The 21,927-nt window shown below is 36.0% G+C and overlaps 1 protein-coding gene and 1 long non-coding RNA gene across 3 annotated transcripts in view; one reads left to right on the forward strand and one right to left on the reverse strand.

The window, feature by feature from the left end:
• Positions 1 to 21,927, reverse strand: part of LOC120543190 — a 179,920-nt gene that overhangs the window by 84,970 nt on the left and 73,023 nt on the right. The window lies entirely within an intron of this gene.
• grk6 (G protein-coupled receptor kinase 6) overlaps positions 1 to 21,927 on the forward strand; it is a 111,138-nt gene that overhangs the window by 68,705 nt on the left and 20,506 nt on the right. For both annotated transcript variants that reach the window (XM_039776121.1, XM_039776122.1), the window contains 8 exons: positions 3,881 to 3,981; positions 8,790 to 8,882; positions 10,475 to 10,538; positions 11,252 to 11,392; positions 13,841 to 14,031; positions 14,171 to 14,208; positions 14,547 to 14,636; positions 17,105 to 17,313. In XM_039776121.1, the coding sequence (XP_039632055.1) occupies positions 3,881 to 3,981; positions 8,790 to 8,882; positions 10,475 to 10,538; positions 11,252 to 11,392; positions 13,841 to 14,031; positions 14,171 to 14,208; positions 14,547 to 14,636; positions 17,105 to 17,313 (927 nt within the window). The remainder of the gene's footprint in view (positions 1 to 3,880; positions 3,982 to 8,789; positions 8,883 to 10,474; positions 10,539 to 11,251; positions 11,393 to 13,840; positions 14,032 to 14,170; positions 14,209 to 14,546; positions 14,637 to 17,104; positions 17,314 to 21,927) is intronic.

Raw genomic sequence — 21,927 nt, forward strand, 5'->3', positions numbered from 1 at the left:
TTGTCAGTCAAAAACTGCTTCATGAAAAAAGCATTGTGCACGGGAGTGTTGTCTGGTTGAAGCACCCACCCCCCCAAACAACCTGGGTGTTGAACATCTTCCACGTTTTCTTGTCCTTCCTTGAAATGTTTGTGCCACTCAAAAACTTATGTGCGAGACAAACTGTTATCACCGTACTATGTTTTTATCATTTCATAAGTTTCTGTGGCCGTTTTGTTTAATTTCATGAGAAATTTGATGTTGATTCACTGTTTGATATATTTTTTTTTTCACCTGACATTATAGCGGCAATTTGTGTAGCGATTCTTGTGCAAATACTGACTGGGCTCTTCACGGCATTACCTAGCCGGTCGGCGGTTTGAGAGGGTGTGTAGTAGGGGATATAGTTCTATGATTCACGTTTGGCCGACCTCCAGACTGTTTTCCAGGAAAGCTCCAAGCCCAGTTCGGTTATTTTTTGTCTCACCTCGTATCCATAGTATGTATGTGGTTTGTCCCTCGGTGAGCAGCAGGGTTGTTAGTCTTTTTCCCTGCCTTTCTGCCTTCTTGCCTATTCTTCCCAGAGACATGCTGCAGTGTAATATTTTGAGAAACACTGGCAAGAGGACAAGTGCTTTTGTTTCTTCTTCACCTTTTTGGAAGATAAACATTTCAGTGCAGTTTGACTATAGTTTAATGTTATTTTGCAACTCTACACTCATCAAAAACCACCCCAGCACTAACTTTGCTTGGGTGCGTGCATTCAGGTGAAACCTCTGAACATTAGTTTTTATAAATATTACATCAATACAACTCAAATTTACTTGTATTTAAAGTGGTGGGGACACTGCCATCTTTTTTTGAAGACTTATTCTTTTGCTGAATAAAATCTAAATTCATTCGCCATTTGATTCTGTGGTATTCCAGGTAGTAGGAAGTAGTCCCAACCTACATTAAGGACATCTGATAGTTCATGAGATGATCAGGGGAAGGAGGGGAGAGAAGAGACACAGACCAAAATTGAAGGATGAAAAGTGCAAGTTTATTTACAAGAGTGCTGTACAACAAAAACATAGCAGGGTCAGGAGGGCTTTGTTTCACAGTCCTTTAGCGCTGACATTCCATCAAAAAAAAAAAAAGCTGAAAAAAAATGTATTTACAATAAGTACAGTGCACTCCTGCAATTCTCTATATAAAAATCACACACACACCCCAAAATGAAGGTAATCTTCCTCCTTTATCCCTGGCTCAGGAAGCTTCTCAAAAGGGAAAAAATAGAGAAAAAATATATTCAAGTAAAATCTAGTGTGTGTGTATATATACAAAATGAAAAACAATTGCACCAATTCCAAACAAAATAATATATATATACACCTCACTCCGAGTACAAAAAATATTTACAAAGCTGTCATGAAAGTCAACTGCTCCCTCCGTAGCTCAGCAGTACTTAACCGTACCTCGCCTTTAGGTCCACTAACTACTAGTAATGTGCAAATAACGAACAAGCTAGCTCTTTTGTACTTGTCTTGGTCACTGAACAAATGTACTAGTTCAATGACATTAAAGAACAAATCTTTTCAAGGCATGCACAGTGCGTGCTACGTTTTATATAGCATTCCACGACAGTCCAGTGCTATCATTTTCACTTAGGCTATTTCTCGAAGACAGCATTTAATCAATAAAATGTTTCAGCAAAATGGTCATGTCGAGAACTAGCAAATTATTGACTTGGTAGATAACACCAAGCACCTCCCATTGATCAGTTCACTCTGACTGAGTGACTATGACCATCTCAGTACCGTGTCTGATTGAATGAACCAATATTTCCCCTACTGATCTGGAGAAGCATTGCAAGTTCATTCACAGCACATTGAATCTCAGGACGGGATATAAAAGGAGGAAATTGTGGGAGATTAATCCAAAACTGAAATCATTTTTATTTAGTCATACTTAAGTGTTCTCACAGTTTTATTTTGATGTGTGCACTATTCTAAGGTTCTAGTTGTATGTTTTTTTTTATTATTTGTTGTTAAAATTTTATTTATTGTTAAAATTCAATTAAGAGGATTATTATTATTATTATTAAGTGTGAATTACTTATTTTGTTGCTTGCTATTTATATTGTTTGAATTGTTTGGTGGTTAAAGTTGTTGCACTGTTATGACATTATTCCAGAATTTGAACAAGAATGTAGCTTGTTGTTGTTTTTGAAGTGAACGAATCAGTAATTCAAAGATTCTAATCATTTTGGTGAACTGAACAAAATGAAACATCACTAAAAACAATCGTCTTGCACATCACTACTAACCACACCTGTTAACCGGTAACTCCTTAAATATAACAGCCAATCCACCACCCCGTCTGCTCTACGCACCTATCCATGTAGCAGCTGGCATGCCACATACCACGACATAACCCTGGCAACTTTCTATTTAAAACTGAACCCCTGCTGGTCGTATGCACACAAGCAAGCCCCACGGATGGCCAACAGCTGAGCTCAAGCATGTTGGTTGCCTTCATCACGTTTTGCACATTATTACAGATTAATTATTTTCTCAGGTACAAAATCCTTAAAAGTGCCTTAATCCATCCATCCTTCTATCTCAGTGGTACTCAAAGTGTGGTCCACAAGAGTAAGTCAAGTGGTTCACAAGACTTGTCTCTGTTAAATTGCTTATTTACATTTGTCTGTTACGTACTTATTTAAGCTTTTAGTTGTAATCATTCCTGGTGCTAGCTGACATTGGAGCTGCTACATCAATCTATTTAGATACATGAGAAATGGATCTAAAACTTCCACCAAGTAGCACACCATGGTAATTTTCTTGCAAATGGTAACGTTTCCTTCAATTCTACTTCTTCCAGTCTCTCTCTGCTCTAGCTAATCACAGTCACTTTGCAGGTATCTCATCTAAACTCAATGTCAGTTTGGAGAGCCATGTCTGGTCCAGACAGTGTTTTCAGTCCATGATGCCAGTGACACACACCTCTGTGCTGACAGGGTACCAGCTGTTAATTGATCTTCAAGAATAAGGGGGCTATCATGGATCGCTGGCTTAAATCTGGAACTTTGAAATGTAACTACACTTAAACGCTGGATCTTAGTATTTTAAACATAAACACAATTCCCAAATGTATTTACAACAGGCAACACAGAATAACACCCACAGATGATTGTCAGGCATAAGTGGTCTGCTTTTAGATTTGACTTGAGCAAAGTGACGCTTGGTCTAAACCACTTTGAGTGCCACTGATCAGTCTGTCCATTTTCTGTCCTGGTTGTCCAGTTCAGGATTTTTTGGGATTTTAAACTTTCAGATTCATTTTTAGAAAGCTTATTCACTTTTTTATATTACCCTATTTCTTTTTTTCGCTATATTCAAAAATAATATACCATGCTTTTACATTTTTTAACACTTCTTGACAAATAATTTCTTTAGTGAAGTGGGTATTGCTTCTGGGTCACAGGTCTAGTGTTCAGGGTTCAAATTTGGTACCTGCTTGTTGGGAATGTGAATTTCCACATTCTCTTTGTGTCTGCTTTTGTTTTATGTCAAGGTCATCCAACATACTCAGAGATTCCAAACTAATTTTGTTTAAGTTGTGTTGGTTGTGTTAATAAGTGGGTCTTATGTTGTACCAGCAGCCTTGTACAGGGCTGTTTTATGCCTTGTGCAAAGTGCTGCTGAGGTAATCTTCAAGCCAGTTCAATACTGATTTTGATTAAGCAAGATTTAGAAGGTTATGTTACATTTGCAATATTTTATAAAGACAGTCTCAATATCTGTGGGTAATTTGAGGATTATTCTCCATAAGTGACATGTGAATTATGCTACTTGAAGGAAATCTGAAGAGTTAAAAAGTTAATACATTTTGAAATGTTTCTTTCTTCTACTTGCAGTCAGATGAATATATCTCTGAGATACCACAGGAGCTGGTGGGTAGCTGCATTGAAACTCTGGACCAGGAGCCTTGCAAGGAGCTATTTAAAGAGAGTACTAAGTGAGCTTTATAAAATAACTAAATCCTGACTAATGTAAACCTTCTCTAATAAATTCTAAACTTTATTACTGAACAGACATTATGCAAGATAAGAATATTTACAGGAAGGAGAAGTTATATGCTGCTTTTAACAGAATAATTAGATAAAATGCTGTTATTTTGTAATCTTATTATGAAATTGCCTTGGAGATGGGCTTACACATGAATGCAGTATATCTCAGTTTTAGTTGTCATTAGAGTTTCATTTCCACGCATCACTTTATTTATGTTTCTTCGAATACTCATGAAATGAATGTGTTAAGCATTCTTCTGTGCCTGCTAAATGGTGATTATTTAAAAGACATAAGGCAGTGTTACTAAGAAGTATGTCAGTATAAGCAGTAGAGTTCTAAAATGTTAAACATTTTTGTATATTTGTTCTTTGAAATATAGCAAACATTGTTCTATATAGTGTTTGGGGTAGGTTTGCAATGCTCAGTGGAGGTGGAAAAATGGCAGTAATTGCATCACGTACGTGCAAATTGGAAATGCCACTCTTACAGCTGCAGAGTTATTGCCTGTCTTTTCTTTTCAAGAAGACTCTTGTTCTTTTCTGCTAGTAAACTAAACTCGGAACACTAATAAAAATTGTTAATAAAGTAAAGAACTACATTTTTGCTTATACATCAAATGCAACACAGTTTTATGTGGGGAAGAGAACATCTGTCCTTTTCCTTATCAACAAGAAATATTAATATTCTAATATTAAGCTAGCCTTCTGATGAAATACATGAAACTTTGTGTTAGGAGACAACTGAATTCTGATCTACCTTGAAGGGTTCATATAGCCACACACCAAAATAAAAAAAGTACATTTTCTTTCAATATATAGTCACATGTGTTCTGCATCCGTCACTCTCCCAAATAGTTATCCTGCAACACAGCTGTATTTAAGAAAGGTAAAAAGTTACTTTTACACCCACCGTCAGTCTTCTGGCTGCCATTTGCTAAAAAAAGCATAACATCATTAAACTCGCTAAATCCAGTTGAAGAGTATATTGTCAATGCTGGTTGCAGTATCATAAGAAGTGAGATATGGATGGATTCTGGAGTGTGATAAGTAGGAATGTTTGATGAGATGCAGGATAGAAAGAATGCATGCTGTGGCCAGTTTACATTTTTGGCATGGTATTTGTCACTTTAGGCCGAAGTATTAAAGGCTTGCTTTAGATATTCCCTTGTTAAAGCAATAAAAATACAGAAATCATCTTTCAGCTTCATAGAGAGGTAACTAACAAAATGATCGATTTTTAAAGCTAATGCTTTTTCACAGATGTGGCCACTTGAGATATTTAGGCAATTAGCGTCCCATTAGGCATAAGGTTGTGTGCAAAAATGTGCTTGTTGTGTTGTCTAGTACGACTTGTGGAAGAGATCTTTGAGTGACTTTCAGAGAGAACTGATTGTTGCTACATTTGGCAGCTGTACCAGTGGAGATATTTCTCTGGGAACAGTAGTTGAAGTGATGATAGCATTGAAGTCTCAAGAAACCACAACATTGGCATGGAGCAGCTGTGGACAAAAACATAAACTCGTTGACCACAATACACTGTTTTGAAATGCAAAGGATAAGCAAATAAGCAAATTTGAATGGTATGATTGTAAGTGGCCAAGATAATCTCTGGCCAGGTGGCAGCTACTTGTTTTCCACGGTGAATGTTTCTTATTCCTCTGTTAGTGTGTGCCATGTATTTTCCTGTCATGGTTAAGGTATATACCAACAGATACAAATCAATTTGGAGTGTGATGAAGCATTTATATCTTTATGTTAGTGGATATACTGGGATGACAGTGCTGTTATTCACAGGACCCATATGTTGAGTGAATTCGTTGAAGAGCACAGCAAAAATGTTAATAATATTCAATTGACTCGATTTAGTGTGTAGCATTTATGAGCGATTCTGGAATGGTGGCTGAACCACTGACATCCTTAAAACATCATATGGTGAAATTTCACATTAAAGAAAAGTGTCACATCTCTCCAGTCTACAGACTCTGGTGACGTTCATGAAAAGACACACTTAAGCTGTTCTTTTAGCTTGTTGTGACCCAGTATATCATTTAAGATGATTTGCTTGGGTGTTTTGTGTTGTTTACCAGTATTTTATTAATCATGTATCTGATTTTATAGCAACTAAATTAAGACATTTCCCTTAAAGGGTGGAGACATACATAAGAACATATGAAATTTTACAAACAAGTGGAGAGTAAACAACAACATCTTTTGGTAAGCAATAGCTAAGTTGTCCCAATATCACAGTATCTCCTACAAGCATTTGTTACAAGTGTCATGTTCCCTGCTTCAATTACATGTTCAGATAATTCCTTTTATATTTTGAGTCCGATGGCCAAAACTCCTGCAGTCTTAGTGACACATTGTGATGTTTGAGCATGATGTCCCTTGATTTAATTTCAGTCATTTATAATATGTCCTTTTATTTGCCTTTTTTTCCTCAAAGTAAACTTCCAAGGTTTATTTTTTTTTTTAATTACACATACTGTGTATGTTATAGTATAAGCAATGTCACATTGGTATGCAAGTCTATTTTGAGACTCACTTAATTCAGTTCAGGATCTGGGGGGCCAGAAACCTATCCTGTCAGCACTGGGAGCAAGGAACCAAACCACTCTGAATAGGGCCCTAGTCGGTCTATCACAGGGTCCACTTACACTTACCACCCCAACTGTCGCATAGGGTCAATTTGGAATCACCAGATTATTTTTTACATACACTTAAAGAACCTCATAAAGAAGACTCGTTTAAGTATTTGCCAGTTACAGGTCTTGTATAATATTGTGGACACTTGTTATGCACTGTAGTTCATCTACTCTAGAATATTTGATACACAGTGCTACAGTATAACACAGAAATAAAGACCGTATAAGCTGTTTGCTGTAATATCAAGAAAGCACTATCTTAAATTGTGCTCTGACAGTCTCCCACTTAATTCTGTTAGATAGAAAATGTTATCTCCTTTTTATTACCATCATTGCAGCACCCTACCATCATTTTAAACTTAAATATTTCACTGGTATTGCTACTGTAGATATGATTAATGGGTAAAATTGTTATTTCTAACGTATAGTTCATTTGTATATTTGTGTGTTATATGTATCGCTTTTTTACATGTTCTACATAACAATTTATAGACATTTTAGTTTATGTCTTGTAAAGATTACGATAAACTTTTAGAACTACAAAGGTAAAGTAATTGATGGTTTTACAATTTTGAGGTATTTTTTTGTTATGCATTTTATGCTGCATGCTACAGTAAATAGAAGTTCTGGCAAAGAAAATAAGAATATAACAAAGACTGCTTCATAAAGAATGAAGTATTATTAAATAACAGTGAGGAAATAAGTTGTAAAACCAAATTAAATTTCCAAATAATTAAAATGTTTTTTCTGTGTTCATTTTGGAGGATCAGTTTTATTTTTTTTTTTTGCATATGTGATAGTAACTACTTTATTTTTTGTTACTAACAAATTAATCAATATTGCAGCGTAGGTAGGTATTCACTAGGGAGAAAAATATTTGAACACACAAGTAATGGATTCTCTATTGATTTTTGTAATTGAACAAAGACTAGTCTCATTTCCACTTTGGGCCGTCCTGCTTGTATAAAAGAAAATCATTTATGTAATGGTTTTTGCATCATTTTCATAGAAATTGGAGAGATCTCAATGAGAAAACACGATTGGGAAAATTTTCTGTAATGAATAAGTACATTATGTACATCATTGATAATACAGTTAACTATAATATTGATTTGATTCACCTCGTTATGTTTTATGTGCTCTGTAAGCTTTTTATGACAACTTTCTACATTCTTGCTATTAAGAAAGCTCAATGTTATTTTCTCTTACAACTAAGTACTTTACAGTCTTACACATTTTAAAGTATAAATGTTGCAATCAAACACTCTGAAAGTCCCTCATAGTACTCTAATCACATGCCATATTCTTTCCAATACAGACTGTAAAAACTCTGTAGTGTATTTTGCTATTTTACAATATTTCTGCTTGGTTTGACATCATGTCAGGCATTAATCATCTTTCACCTGTTGTCCTCAATGCTGAATTCACTGTTAAGGTGTTTTATTTTGTTATTGTAATTGATTTTATTATCGATTTTTATACCACAATATGCCATTTATTGGGATTGATTCTAGGTAGATCAGAACCCTAAAACCTCAGGCATATGAAACAGCATTGTGCAGTTGTTCATCTTTGGGAAGGTTAAAAATGCAAATATTAGATTAGTATGTCAGATTCTCTGTCATGTATGTCTGGAATTCATGTGTATTTCTCACTCTTCACCTTGCAGTTGTTTTGTATCCATAACGGTTCCACACAATTTCTTTGCAGCTTTCACAGCATGATGCATGTGTCAAGTAGTCACTAAACACTCTCTTGGGAAAACCACCCCAAAGGTTGCTCCTACAGTCAGTTCCTGCATCTCTATTCAGTCGAAGTCATCATTTAATTTTGATGTGATCACAATGGAAGTGAAAATTTGAATTACTTTTTGTCAAACTGTTTATTTATCGGGGGTAACCATACCAGCAGCCCAAGTCTCTTAACAACATACCATATTTGTTAAGGATTAGTGCCTCCACAATACCATATACAGTATATAATAAAATGTATGGAAAGTCAGTGTTAAAAAGGAGTTTTTCTAATGATTATTGATTGCTACTGCTTTCGCTGTTAGAAACGTGCTAAATATCATAATGTTTAACTTTGTTTTTAAATATTTGTTTATACAGTCTGATCCATGACTATTTAAGTGTGGCACCATTTGCAGATTACCTTGATAGCATGTTCTTCAATAGATTTCTTCAGTGGAAATGGCTGGAAAGGTATGTCTTCTGTTATCCTTAAAATAGTGCCAAACAATAAATCAATACTTTGTTTCAGCAAAATGAATGGTAAATTGAGGATTTATATTATGAGGAAGAAATGAGTTCACATTCTTGAATGGAAATAGAAAGTCTAAAGGTGATGATGTGTTATGTCAAGGTTAGTAGCCTTCAGATGAGCTATTGGCTGTGCACTTTCTGGAGGGGAAGTTTTTGACCATGTATTTTGTATGATTACTGTAAAGGTTTAAAAAACCAATATGTACAGTAACTCTTCACTGTAAGTGCACCAATACAATCCTTTACAGTATTACTGTAAACAATACAGTAATACTGTGAATGCAATAAACACTTATGTGTTCCTTTCACTGGAAGTACCCCAGGTTTGCTTGAAATTCTGATGCTAATTTGAAAACAAATGGGCACTAAAGAAATAAAAATCCTGAGATTATGGATCATAATTATTTATGTATGTAAATATTGCTATCTTTCCATTACTCTTTTGCATTTGTAAATTTAAGTATACAAAGCGTGTCTTCTGCATGGATTACTGCAAAAGAATATGTGTATATAAAGTGATATTAGTCTAATTTGTAATTTGTTTATTTTCAAAAAACTTGAAATTAAGTTTATTTTAGTGGTAATTTTGTAGACCAGCAGAGCAAATTCAGTGCTATGAAAAAATGTTATTATTGTAAGTTCTTCCACTGAATGTTTTCAAACCTTTACACAAAATCTAGTATTAGGTAAAGGACACAGGGAAAGCAATGTAACCAGTGTTCTTTTTTTTACCCCTGTGGTCCTCCAAGGCGTCCCGGCCGGGCTCCAGCCCCGACCGGCAACCGCACGGGATAAACCGGCATCGGGGCGCCGCCTGGCGGTGACCACGGGCCCCTACAGGGAAGGGCTTCCATGCTCTCAACCCGTGGCCCCCAACAGAACCAGGACGGACGCCCCCTCGCGGTCTGGAGGAGGCACAAGCCCTCCTCACGTCCTCCTGGGCGTCCCGGCCGGGGGCCACACCCCCTAAGACTGTACATGAGAAAACATTACTATTATTGGTCAGTGTCAGTTTTACTTGAGCTTGTATTGCTACCATTAGTCATCAAATAACAGTATATAGTGTCTCCTGTTATTCAAGAAACATACTACAAAACCATAAAAGAATATTCATGTTATTTTGAAGTTGAAAGTAAATATTCAGAAGTAAAACATAAATCCCTGTAGGAAAGAAGATGAAAACATTCTTGTACATAGCATCAACATGGATGTGTCTGTTTTTTTCTGTATCTTCTTAATCATATTTACAATACTGAATGAGAAAAAGTACTATCCTGGCAGCCACAGATGAAAAGCAGTATTTGTAAATTGAACGGAACACTAATATGTTGTTGATCAAAAACAGACACATAAACTTGTAGGAGCAATTTAGTATCAGTGAACAAGGAGTAAACCGTTACAATTATGATGAGAGTATACAAATTCCACACAGAAGTCAGTTATTTCTGTGTTTTGAGTAATGTTTGAGTGGAACCAGTCTAGGAATACCTACTGCCCAGCTTCTAATATTGTTTTGTTTCTCTATTTTCTAGGCAGCCAATTACAAAGAATACATTTCGCCACTACCGTGTTCTTGGAAAGGGAGGCTTTGGAGAAGTAATTTTTTACTTGATATTCTTTCCACTTTCAGACATACTGTTAACATTTTATATGTTAATTTAGTGATATCTACTGTACTGCAAACTTGTGTGCATTGTGATAGTGTCTGATATTGTTTGTGCTTATAATACTGTTCAGTTTTTTATTTTGCTATTTTACCTACGGTCAAAATCATTTAAATAAAACATTGGTGCTTACTTTCCTTTTGTGAAATTATGACATTAGAAACCATAGCCAACATGTAGTAGTTTAGTTTTAGTCTACCTTAACCTCTACTTGGGCAGTATTCCGGTAACACTCCACCTGTTTCAGCATTTCTCCTCATTGGTTTTTGAAGTGTAGTGCTATGAAGCAGGCTTTCTTTATTTTTATGTGTACTGATTGTTTATTCAGCTTAAGTTAATGAATGGACTGCATTACAGTGTTGGCTATAGTAGACTACATGAATGTGCATGTATTCATAGCATATTGTTACTTTATTTAAACATTTTCAAAAAGTAAACCTAAATTAAAAAGACCAACATCTTTAACTTTAATTACTCTGTGTTCTAACAGCCATTAGGTTTTGATATTTTTAATAAAGAAACATGCTGCATAATCAGTTAAATTCAGTTTTTAAAAATACTTTTTTTTTAAGCCATTTAATGTTGTTCAGGGTTGTTTGTGACTGGAATTTAGTTAATTTCTGTTATGTCTTTCTGTCTATCAAGGTATGTGCCTGTCAAGTGCGAGCAACTGGTAAAATGTATGCTTGTAAGAAGCTTGAAAAGAAGAGAATTAAAAAGAGAAAGGGAGAGTCAATGGCATTAAATGAGAAGCAAATTTTGGAAAAAGTGAACAGTAGGTTTGTAGTAAGTACACAGAATTTGCTTAAAATTTTGTTGAGTGCCTATCCTTTATCTTTCTAGATTAACTCTGAAGCTGTAAAGGTATTCACCAACCTCTGTTATATAATAAAAAGTTGGTACATAGTCATAGTAATAAATAAATAATACATACAATATATATTTATCGTTTATCTAAAGAACATATTGTTGAATAATATCCAGAACTTCATGTAATGAAAAGCTTTTTTTTGAAATAAATGGGCTTGATGCTTTGGGTTGAAACTTGGAGTTACATCAAAAATTGAGCTGATCATCTTCCATTTTTACAAGCTCAATTAAAGCCTAACTGAAAATAAATTTAACTTCACTGAACAGATATCATCCTTCCAGTGCTGTTGTAAGGAATTATAAATGCAAATACTATATACATCCAACATTTCTGATATATTAGCCGAATTTGCATAAAGTTAGTTTTAAAAAGTTTGATTGTACAGTAATACCTCTACAACTACCTCTCTACATCTATTGGAAAATTCAGATCACATATTTTCAACATTCTTGCTCTTCAACCTAAACTTTTTTTAAATAACTGTTTACAGCCTGATTTAAAATCAGTAATCTTGTTTACTCTTCTGATTTCTTTCATGTGATTTTATTTGTTTTATCAGCTGGGCTGTAAATACTGTATTTTGCATCTGGAAAATATTTATTCATTGCTTCTACTGACTCTAAAATTAAATGTGAAAATATCAGATTTATTAAAATTGACTGATTAAAAATATTGCAACAACGCTCCCTTTTGATAGACTTTTACATATTAAAATGGTCACTGAGAAAGTTTGCCTTATAATGAATATATGCTTATCATTCCATCCTACTTTAAATACATTTACTTTTCTCATTTTCTCCTATATGTATCTTCCAAAGTATTTTGTCAGTCAGTATTCAAGCCTTCTTCATTGTTTTTATTTTGTTTTATCCAAAGAATCTTACAGAATGCAGTGTTTCACTTGTTTAGATATTTTTCTTTAACTGCAGAGCTCTACATAATGAGCCAGTGGTGACAATTTAATTTTTATCTTTAGGCTTTATAATTCTGTGCTTTAATGTTAACTGTCTCTTATAGACTAACATTTTTTTTATGTCTTTTTAAGATTAGCTTCACTATTTTATTTGTAATGTATAGTAGCTGCACATTATAATGTCAAGGACAAGTATGCAGTGCCTACAAACAGTAGTCTGCCTCCCCCCCCGTAAGCGTTCACATTTTACAGTATTGTTGTACAGCATTGAATTACAGTGGATTTAACCTGACTTTTTTGCCATTGAGCAACAGAAAAAGACTCTTCATTGTCAAAGTGAAGACAGATCTCTGCAAAGCGGTCTTAATTAAGTACAAATGTAAAACAAAATGATAATATGTCACACCTAAAATATCACTAGTGCAACCAGTTGGTTTTAGAATTTACATGATTAGTTCAATGGAGATCACCTGTCTGGGTTTTCAATTGATGTTTGACTAAGTGCACCTTATCTGGAGTGAGTATTATGGCCTGACCTACACAAAGAAGACAAAAGAACAGAACAAGCAACTCAATAAAAAGATGAATGAAAAGCACAAGGCAGGAGATGAAGACAACAAAATATCCAAGTCACTGAATATCATTTGGCATCCAATTTAAATTGGTCTTTAAGAAATGGAAAGAATATGTCCCAGCTGTAAATGTGCGTAGAGTGCAGTCCACAAAAACTAAGTGATCATGCAAGGAGAAGACAAGTGAGGGAGGCCAGTAAGAGACCTACAAGAATTTTGAAAGAGTTGCAAGGTCCAGTAGCTGAAATTCTAAAGACTGCTGAAAACTGTTGCTTGGGTGCTTCATCAGTCACAGTTTTATGGGAGAGTGGCACTGTTTAAAATAAAAAAAAATGCAAATGACATCTCTGGTGGAATTTGCCAGAAAGCACATTGGTGACTGTAAAGTCAGCTTGAAGAAGGTTTAGTTGTCAGATAAGACCAAATGTGAGCTTTTTGGTCATCACACTAAACACCATTTTTGAACACTACACATAATCAAGAAGACACCATCCCCATCATGAAGTTTAGTGGTGGCAGCATCAGGCTGACACCTGATAGAGCTTGAGAAGATTTTCCAATGATGAATCAGAAGAAATGTCAGTGTACGAATGTGGAAAGCTGAGAGAGACCCTTTTACACAGACACAATTCTGTCATGGCTGCCCAAAGGTGCATGGGATCAATTTTTTGTGTTTTATAATTGTAACTAATTTTGATCTCTTTGCAGAGATTCTGTTTTTGGTATTAAATCCACTGTGATTCACTGTTGTATAATAAAAAATATGAAAGATGGTGAATACTTTTTATAGGCACTGCACCTTTTTAATTTTTTTTTTTAATCCTACCTCTTTCAGAGAATTTTAATAACATAAGTTATGCTTTCTGTTCTATTAACAGGTGAGTTTAGCATATGCCTATGAGACTAAAGATGCCTTGTGCCTCGTGCTTACACTCATGAATGGCGGGGATCTCAAGTTCCATATTTACCACATGGGTGATGCTGGTTTTGATGAAAAGAGAGCTGCCTTCTATGCAGCTGAGCTTTGTTGTGGGCTAGAGGATCTACATAAAGAGCGGATTGTTTACAGGTATGGCAAAGCACTTTGCTAAATTCAGTGTAAACTTCAATAAAAGGAAGAGAGAATAATACTAGTACTACCAAAAATTCCAGTTTTAAATTATTATACATTGTAGTGATATGTATTTGACAAATAGTTTTTATTTCAGGGATCTAAAGCCAGAAAATATCTTGTTAGATGACCATGGTAAGTGTACAAATTGATTTTTGCTTTTTTTTCCTGTAACTACTGGGCAACTGACTTAAAAATAAATTTAATATAGCTATGCATATTGTCTCCAATAGATGGGGTCATTGTAAAACTAACTAATCAGTTGAGCCAGAGAGGCTTCTGTTGTTCATACCTTTTGTACTTCTGAGATTAATATTTTAATTCACAAATGTCGACAAAGCACTAAATGTGTTTAATGTTTTTGTAGGATTTGCAATACATATTAAATACTGTTTCAAATAAAGGCACATTTTCGCTCTCTGTAAATACTTTTTATATTACAGTTGAGACATATGATGGAAATTCTTTTTCAGGTCACATCCGTATTTCAGACTTGGGATTAGCTGTTTATGTGCCAGAAGGTCAAACAATAAAAGGCAGAGTTGGAACTGTGGGATACATGGGTCAGTGCACTGTTTACTCAATTTTAAAGTAGTAATAAGTCTGAAATATTTACAGTTTTGATTCAGTATTCCAAAGTAATATTTAATTTAGTTTTATTGCTGTAATGTTCCCCATTCCCATTCAACTTATTTTTATAACAGTCAATATTTTAAAAACCTCTACTTAATGATTGTATCATACAGCATGGCTGCTATGAACAGATGAGATTACTTATCGTTAGTCTCTGCCAGATAATCTTTTATAATCATCTTCTCCACTGAAACTCAACGGCTCCTGCATATTGTCTGTGTGTACGTGTCCAGAGTTTTAGACTATTTTATACTGTGGGTTTTTACTGTTCTGTTTTTGATGAGTCACATGGGAACGGGTTTAGCATTTTTATTGATCTGTTAATGTTCTTCCATCACTAAATTGAACATGAATTCATTTCTTCCTCTTAAATTTTTTTAAGAAGTAGATGCATGTTGGAGAACATTTTGCATGACAGATGATGAATGCGTAGCCAACATGTTTTAGCACACACAGACTGCTTAGCAGTGAGGTAAAAGGCAACCTTTTCCAATGGATTTTCCAATGGACAGAGCTTGCAAGAGTTCTTTGATAGGATAAACCAACACAACTCATTCACATTTTGTGCTGAGATAGAGTTGGTGGCAAACAATGATTGCAGCTGCATTTTGATACTATATAGACTGTGAAATGTGTCAACATTGCAAAATAAAAATGATACCAGTTGGGGATTTAACAGTAATAAGGTAAAACTCCATGAATGATAATACAGGCAGCTATGCAAAGCATGGAGTCATACAAGTATGAAACGATGTATTCTGAGTTTCTCATTGGGGCCATAATATATGGAGAAAATAGGAAGAACACTCTAATTAGCATGCCAGAATGTGCTACATATGCTGTATACTGCCAGACACAGTTACGAGAACATGGCAGGACAAAGAAAGGCGTGGACATCATATAAACATTCCCAGGAAACGGCAAGAATGTGTATCCAGACAGCATCCCGTTTTTATTAAGTAGACCTGCCCTCAAAGACTGCAGAAGGGTGGCTTAATCCACTAGACATATCTTCAAATAGTAAGCATGTAAGACAGAGAGTATTTGAAGGTTTTGTTAGATGAGCAACATGAAGTTAAAAAAAAAAAAAAAATCTCTTTGGACTATTATTCTACAAATAATCTTTAACTGTGTACTGCTAGCTTAAATGAATTCTTAACCCAAAAATGATTATTTTTTTAATTACTTACCCCATGTAGTTTTGTAGTGATTGCCGAGAAAAATGTGTAATCTCACATTTTCTTGCAGAAAGGAGAGACAAAACGTTTATGACCCCATAGAAGCCAACAGTGGCTAGTGCTGTATGTGGCTGATGTGAAAAATGTCTTGGGTTGGGAGGAAATCTCATGATACTTGTGTCACATAATCCACATTTTAGTTATCCAGTCCTATGCTGAAAACATGCAAAATACACACCTTTTAGCAAAAATATTATTAAACAGTTACTTCCGGAATACTCCACACAAATATCCTAAGCTGTAAACTAAAGCCTCATGGGAGTCACTTTTTGAACTGAAGACAGTACTCTTGACTGTCAAATGAGGAGAGAGTCACATCTTCAGTTTAAAAAGTCAAGGTTTCTACAAGCACCAGAAACAAGACTGAAAGAGGTCATGTTTGGTTCCTGTTTCATTTACACTTCCTCCATTCCAAAGGCTTCTGGGTCCACCTTTGTAACTGAGTGGTTTTCTTTGTGACTCCTGTGTATGTGTATAGTGATTGGTTTCCATACAGAGAACTAAAATGCAGTAGAAGCATTGCAGTGGATTTAATTTTTAAACATTTGTTCTAAATGTTTGATTTAGAAATCAAATGTACATTTTTTTGTATGAAATGAGATCGCATTTGCCATGGACCATGTGTGAAATGCAAATGTTTATTGCATTCTGGGTTGATGACAATGTTGAAACAACTTGTAAACTTCTAACTGCAAGGAGAATATATACAAGTAAATAGCTAAGGGAATTAAAGAAATTGGTGTAAACCGCAGCATAGCTCAGTGGCAATAAATAAATAAATGTAGAAGAAAGCCACAAAATTAGAAGACACAAACTGGTAGCACAGTAGTTTTCCCTGTATTTAGGTTGGTAAGTATGCAAACACCGATTTCTTACCTTTAATGTAATTTTCCAAGTAACACTTCCTTTAGCATGTTTGCTTATGAAGGAAAAACACCTGAAATCATGTTATTATTCTGGTTATAGTTTCTGGTGTTAATTGAAAAGCAGCATAAGTCATAAAAAATGGAAAGGTGAAATGCAAATTTCTTCCTCAGTTGCTGTTTACTAAACCAAAAAAGGTAAAATTTTAGAAAGGAAGCTAATGATTCCTATCCTGTTTTTTTTTTTTCAACCTATTAACTTTTCCCCTCTTTTTTTCCTTCTTCCTCTTTTCATAGCTCCAGAAGTAGTTAAAAATGAACGGTACACATTCAGCCCAGACTGGTGGGCTCTAGGCTGCCTTATTTATGAGATGATAGAGGGACAATCTCCCTTCCAGCAACGTAAAAAAAAGATCAAAAGAGATGAAGTAGAGAGACTAGTAAAAGAAGTGCGAGAGGAATATTCAAACAAGTTCTCCGAAGAAGCAAAATCTCTCTGCACAACGGCAAGTCAAGTGACAAAATTTTATTTTTCCTTTATATATGATATGGATTTGTGCACAGTTTTTTAAACCACTAGCTGCAAGTGTGGTCTGTGTTTACCATTTTACAAAACACTTGTGCAGATATGTATTTAATTATTTGTTCGTTTTGTTCTATGTTGTAAAACATATATTAAGACACCAGCAATTCAATTCAATTCAAGTACACAGTACATTACTCTATACATGCATTCGGACATTGCATTAGTGTTGCCACCTCCTATAGTACAATCCAAATTCAGTTCTAGGCTGTTGTTTCTTTTATGTGCTCTACTTACAGTATGTTTCCACTAGAGGCTGAAAAGTTCAAAACAGTTTTTTCAGGCAAACTAACCACTTTGAATTTGTCTGTTATTAGTTTATTTAGGATTGTTTTTGTGCTTATCCAGCACTACACCTTTCTCCATATACAGGTTAAAGCCTATTATAGTGAATACCGAAGTAACAAATTTTTCAGAATAACGAATACTTTGTTTCGGCCTGGACAAACTTACATAGAGCATCATGTTAAACGAATCTCGCTTTAACAAAATGTAAATCTCAGTATAACAAAACGTTTTTTCGACCAAAAATGGCCACTGAAGATGATAATGTGATGAAAAAAATATTTAATGCCGCTCCTACACTTTCCGTGCTCTTGGGAACCCTGCAACAGGCTGTCTCAAAGAGAGACACAGACTGTTGCAAAATTTCCAGTTTCTAGCAGGCTTGGTGAACTTGTAGGCATGACATCTGTGGTAGATAGGGGGCGCTCTCGCTCCCTTGAACCCCTGTCCACGACTCCAGACACCAGGTAAAAGTCCTCAAGTTGACTTTATTACTCTTCCACAGTGTACAAAGCACACTCTCCACCACAATACTCATATAAATCACAATAAACAATCCTCCAGCTCCCAGACACGTCGCCACCCTTCCACCCAGCTCAGCTCGCCGGGAGCTCCCACAGTCCTTTTATATTCCCTGACCCGGAAGTGTTCTCAATCCCCAGTCCATGTGATCCTCAATCACTTCCGGGTCAGGTAAAAGTTCTTTTCTTCACCCCAGAAGCCCGTCGCTCTTCCTATGACAAACTTCCGGGTCATAGGGCACAAATGAGTCCTCGGTCCTCCCTGTAGCACCCTCTTGCGGCCCCTGAGGTATCCAACAGGGCTGAGGATAAAAACTACAGCGTCCATGATTCCCTGCTGGTCTTCGGGGCACCTCCATACTACAGGGAGGGCTCCATCTGGCGGCCTGGGGGTATTGGCCGGGATGACAAGCCGGCCACATCTCACACATCATACACATAGCCAAATTCTGAGTCAGTACTCCACTGAGCATCCACGTTGGTGGTAGTTACATATGCGGATACTGTACTGTTTGAGTTTCATAGGGCTTCTCAAACTTTTCTATGAGGTGAGCATAAAAAGTGAGAAATGGTGTCAGTTTACTCTGAGGGGACATTCTGGAATGAAGATAATTGACATGGCAAAAGAATTTTGGAATCTTGTCTTCATCTTTTATATAACAACTCGTTTTCATTCTGTATTCATACCTGTATTTCTATTTATATAAAAAAAGAAGAAAAAAAATCTAATGTCTCGTTTTCACTCTGTGTTCATATCTGTATTTCTATAAAAAAGTTACATCTAACAACTCATTTTCATTCTGGATTTTCATACCTGTATTTAAAAAAAAAAAAGTTTAATTTTCAAATAAAACATATTTTGCATTTTAAGAAGTGTTTTTTTATTTTATACAATTAATGTCAAGATTGAGTCACAGAGTTGCATGAGAGACAGGAAGATGAGGCCAAGTTTTCAAGGAAAATACAGTGCATCCAGAAAGTATTCACAGCGCACCACTTTTTCCACATTTTGTTATGTTACAGCCTTATTCCAAAATGAATTAAATTCATTTTTTTCTTCAGAATTCTACACACAACAGCCCATAATGACAACGTGAGAAAAGTTTACTTGAAGTTTTTGCAAATTTATTAAAAATAAAAAAACTGAGAAATCACATGTACATAAGTATTCACAGGCTTTGCTCAATACTTTGTCGATGCCCCTTTGGCAGCAATTACAGCCTCAAGTCTTTTTGAATATGATGCCACAAGCTTGGCACACCTATCCTTGGCCAGTTTCGCCCATTCCTTTTTGCAGCACCTCTCAAGCAGGTTGGATGGGAAGTGTCGGTGCACAGCCATTTTAAGATGTCTCCAGAGATGTTTAATCAGATTCAAGTCTGGGCCACTCAAGGACATTCACAGAGTTGTCCTGAAGCCACTCCTTTGATATCTTGGCTGTGTGCTTAGGGTCGTTGTCCTGCTGAAAGATGAACTGTCGCCCCAGTCTGAGGTCAAGAGCACTCTGGAGCAGGTTTTCATCCAGGATGTCTCTGTAAATTACTGCAGTCATCTTTCCCTTTATCCTGACTAGTTTCCCAGTTCCTGCCGCTGAAAAACATCCCCACAGCATGATGCTGCCACTACCATGCTTCACTGTAGGGATGGTATTGGCCTGGTGATGAGTGGTGCCTGGTTTCCTCCAAATATGACGCCTGGCATTCACACCAAAGAGTTCAATCTTTGTCTCATCACACCAGAGAATTTTGATTCTCATGGCCTGAGAGTCCTTCAGGTGCCTTTTGTCAAACTCCAGGCGGGCTGCCATGTGCCTTTTACTAAGGAGTGGCTTCCGTCTGGCCACTCTACCATACAGGCCTGATTGGTGGATTGCTGCAGAAATGCTTGTCCTTCTGGAAGGTGCTATTCTCTCCACAGAGGACCTCTGGAGCTCTGACAGAGTGACCATCGGGTTCTTGGTCACCTTCTTGACTAAGGCCCTTCTCCCCAAATTGCTCAGTTTAGATGGCCGGCCAGCTCTAGGAAGAGTCCTGGTGGTTTCGAACTTCTTCCACTTACGGATGATGGAGGCCACTGTGCTCATTGGGACTTTCAAAACAGCAGAAATTTTTCTGCAACCTTCCCCAGATTTGTGCCTCGAGACAATCCTGCCTCGGAGGTCTACAGACAATTCCTTTGACTTCATGCTTGGTTTGTGCTCTGACATGAACTGTCAACTGTGAGACCTTCTATAGACAGGTGTGTGCCTTTCCAAATCATGTCCAATCAACTGAATTTACCACAGGTGGACTCCAATTAAGCTGCAGAAACATCTCAAGGATGATCAGGGGAAACAGGATGCACCTGAGCTCAATTTGGAGCTTCATGGCAAAGGCTGTGAATAGTTATGTACAAGTGATTTCTCAGTTTTTTTTATTTTTAATAAAATTGCAAAAACCTCAAGTAAACTTTTTTGACGTTGTCATTATGGGGTGTTGTGTGTAGAATTCTGAGGAAAAAAATGAATTTAATCCATTTTGGAATAAGGCTGTAACATAACAAAATGTGGAAAAAGTGATGCGCTGTGAATACTTTCCGGATACACTGTACATGTGCTTTATTACTGTATAGAGATGGCAGGTACAGCCTCAAGACTTAATTCAGAATAACAGCTGTTAGGAGCATGGCATGGGCAATCGTCCTGATTTAGCCATCTTCAGATTAAAAGAACACCAGTGGCTCAGAAATCACCACTGTGGTGGATGCGGTCTGGAGAAGACATTGGGAGAGTGTGAGGAAGAACAGAGCAAAGCCCGGTATTAAATGTTAAACATTGTGCAGCAAGCACGGTATGCACTAACCCTTATCCCGCAGAGGACAACCAATTGCTTTGCCCTTGGTTTACTGTTTACCAGACAGAGCAGCTATGGAGCTGTTCTTGCGTCGCTGCCGTTAGACATAGCCAATTGCCGGCAAACTCAGTCACAATACTATATGTATTTGCTCCTTATTTCGTTAAAATGAAATATATTTATGGTCCTGTGAGTTTCGTTATAACGGGATTCCACATGTAGCAGGTTTCTGCCTTGTTCTCATTAAAGTACAGACTATTTTGGCCAGAATGGAAAACGCAGTAATGCTAAAAAAATAAAAGAATATGCTTTTTAGCTATGTTTTTTTTTTTTTTAGCAATATCCAAAAACCACATATCTGCTACATTCTATTTTTGTCAAAAAAAAAAAAATATTCAGGGTCAGAGTGCCAAAGCAATACTGAGACTTGGATAAACAGAATTAAATTCTGATGATTTAAAATTTGTGACTTAATACATAGTATTTAAAAACTGTTCAATTTTGGTAAAGTTGAGCCATTGTTCAGCTCCTTTGTGAAGCAGTCCAATCTCTTTACAAATTGAACTTTTCCATTGACAGTCCACATTGAGATCTGCAAGCATATGGCTCACCATTAAGCATGGCTTCATAATACAGTATTCCCACAATTTGAAATTTTCATAAAAGATAAGTACTTTGTGTTTAGTGTTACTTATTATTAGACATTTATAAATAAAAACATTTTACATCATTATACAGATGTTGAATATCGGTTCTGCCAAAATGCAGTCAGCTTTTCATGATGTGCATTTGTTCTAGTTTTTTAATCAGATTTTTAAATTCATTTATTTTGACAAATGACATTTTCGTTTGTCTTTGTGTTTAATTTCAGTCATGTGGTAATGTTATACAATACATGAT

This window comes from Polypterus senegalus, chromosome 13 (assembly GCF_016835505.1).
Source record: "Polypterus senegalus isolate Bchr_013 chromosome 13, ASM1683550v1, whole genome shotgun sequence".
Taxonomy (NCBI): domain Eukaryota; kingdom Metazoa; phylum Chordata; class Cladistia; order Polypteriformes; family Polypteridae; genus Polypterus; species Polypterus senegalus.